The sequence below is a fragment of the Salpingoeca rosetta genome (assembly GCF_000188695.1).
Source record: "Salpingoeca rosetta unplaced genomic scaffold supercont1.4, whole genome shotgun sequence".
NCBI classification, from domain to species: domain Eukaryota; class Choanoflagellata; order Craspedida; family Salpingoecidae; genus Salpingoeca; species Salpingoeca rosetta.
In genome coordinates, this window is record NW_004754930.1 from 191,734 (window position 1) to 194,233 (window position 2,500).

General features: G+C 60.6%; 1 protein-coding gene across 1 annotated transcript in view; it reads right to left on the bottom strand.

Moving 5' to 3' along the window:
- The window catches only part of PTSG_01111 (uncharacterized protein), a 7,427-nt gene that overhangs the window by 862 nt on the left and 4,065 nt on the right, over positions 1-2,500 (bottom strand). The window contains exons 11-13 of the mRNA XM_004997024.1: positions 903-2,500; positions 392-617; positions 57-154 (exon numbers count right to left, since the gene is read on the bottom strand). The exon at positions 903-2,500 is cut by the window's right edge and continues 210 nt beyond it. Of these exons, the coding sequence (XP_004997081.1) occupies positions 57-154; positions 392-617; positions 903-2,500 (1,922 nt within the window). The remainder of the gene's footprint in view (positions 1-56; positions 155-391; positions 618-902) is intronic.

The window sequence follows — 2,500 nt, forward strand, 5'->3', positions numbered from 1 at the left end:
ACGCCCTCGCACCCACAAAAACAACAAACAAACAAACAAACGACGGCTGTGCGGACCTCGGCAGCCTTGAGATAGCGGGCGGCAGTCTCTGCAACGCGCTTGCCGGCGTCCTCAACTGTCCGCGAATCAACAGAGCCAGACAGGTGGATGTGGCCTGGGCATGTTTGTGACGGCGACGGTGTCGGGGGCAGGGATGATGTTGGTTGGCATGGTGGTGAGTTCGTGCAGACAAAAAGCAGCGAAAGGCCAACACACAGACACAGACACACTCAACACACAGACACAGACACAGAGGCTCAGCACACACACACACACACACACACACACACACACACACACACACACACACACACACACACACACACACACACTCCTTCGAGCCGTCACTCACTCTGCTTGAGGAAGTCCTCCAGGCCGGTCTTGGTGACGGGCACCGTGCTGCCGTACACGCTGTCTGCCGCAGCCAAGATGCGGAGGTACACCGCGTGGAAGTGCGTTGACGATGTCTTGAGGGCGGCGCGGTCGTCGTGTGACTGCTGCAGGAATCGCTGCCGGCGCTCGTCTTGGATGCGTCGCAGCTCTGCAGCCGGCAGCTGCGGCCACTGCTTCGTCTCGGACTGACGCGAAGCGGTTGCCGTGAAAAGGGAGAAAGTGAGGAAGGTGAGGGGTTGAAGGCGTGTGAGGTCCGAAGCGGGGAAAGGCGAGAAGTATGGCCAAGCAAAGCAAGCAAAGCAAGCAAAGCAAGCAAGCAAAGCAAGCAATCAAAGCAATCAAAGCAAGCAAAGCAAGCAAGCAAGCAAAGCAAGCAAAGCAAGCAAACACATACACATACACACACACACACGCACACACACCTCACCACCCACCCAACCAACACAAAACACAACAAAGCGATAGCTCACAATAGTGCCGCGCTTCTTCGCCTCGATGCGCTCCTGCAGTTTCCTCCTCTTCTCCTCCTCAATGGCCGCCCTTTCCCGCCGCTTCCGCTCGGCCTCCTCCTGCGCCGTCTCCAGCTCGCGTCGCGCCTCTGCTCGCCGCCGCGCACGCGCAATCTCCGCCGCCGTCGCATCTGCATCGCCTGCTGTTGATGCCGAGGAGGGCGTGGAGGTGGCAGGTGTGGGTTTGGTCGCGTGCGTGGTCGTGTGCGTGGTGCGTGTGCGTGACACGGTGCTGCTGGTTGGTGTTGTGGTCGCGGATGGCGTTGACGGCTGCTGCCGCGCCGGTGTGCGGTGCGGTGTGGCGTGCTTCCTCGCTGTGCCGGGCGACTTTGCTGCTGCTGTTGCAGTGGTGGCGGTGGTGGCGAGGGACGACGATGGCGCCGCTGTTGCTGTGGAGCGGCCGGCGCGCGGGGATCGCGGCGACTGCGTGACAGATGCAGATGCACTCCGCCCGCGATCAGACGGCGACGCAGACACGTTGCGCTGCGCCTGTGATGCTGGCGTGGTGGTGGTGGTGGTGGTGGTGGTGGTGCGATGTTTCGATACAGGCGATGACAATGTCCCTGCGGCGGAGGGGCGGGCACTGGAGATGGTGGAGCGACGCGTGGTGCCCGTGGACGACGTGGATGAGGAGGCAGGTGTTGTGGATGGGGATGCAGAGCCGTCACGGCTGCGGGTCTTCTTGGGCACGGGCAGGTGTGCTGATGGCGACGAGAAAAAGGGGTTGGTCGACACCTCTGTGCGAATGTTCTTGCTGACGCCCGCCTGCTTCTCCTTCTCCCGCTCCTTTGCAATGCGGTCGCGTGCCTCGGCAATGCGCTTGTTCTTGTCCTCCTCAATGCGCACCTTGTCAGCCTCCCTCTTCTTCTGTGCAGCCTCCTCCCTCTCCTGCCGCGCCGCCTCCCGCGCCGCCCGCTCCCGCCGGCGGGCATCCATCGCCTCCTTGTCCGTGTGGTATGCGGCCTGCACCGACGACGCAAGCTCTGTCGCCTTGTTCAGCAGCGTGTTGAGCGATTGCTGCCGCTCTGCAAGCTTTCGGCTCATCTCATCCTCCTTTGCACTCGCTTGCTTCCGCGCAGAGCGGGGCGACTTTGCGCCCGCTGTTGCTGACGGCGACGCTGTTGCTGATCGCGATGGTGTTGTTGTTGTTGCTGGTGCTGCTGGTGTCGTGGTGGGGGTTGTTGTGGACTTGGCGGTGGTAGTGGCAGCAGCAGATGCCTTCTCCCTGTCCTTGCGTTCCAGTTCCCGCACTTCCTTCTCCAGTCGTTCTTTCTCCCGTTGCAGTTGCTCCTTCCTTTCCTTCTCCAGGCGCTCTTTCTCCCGTTTCTCGCGTTCTTTCTTTTCCTTCTCTTCCTTCTCCTTCTTCTCCCTTTCCGCCTTCTCGCGCTCCAAACGTTCCTTTTCTTTTCTCTCCTTCTCCTTCTTTTCCTTCTCCCTCCTTTCCTTCTCCTTCTGTTCCTTTTCTTGTCTTTCTTTCTCCTTCTTTTCCTTCTCCTGCTTCTCGCGCTCCTTCCGTTCGCGTTCCGCCCTCTCTCTTCGCTCCCTGTCCCGCTTCTCCC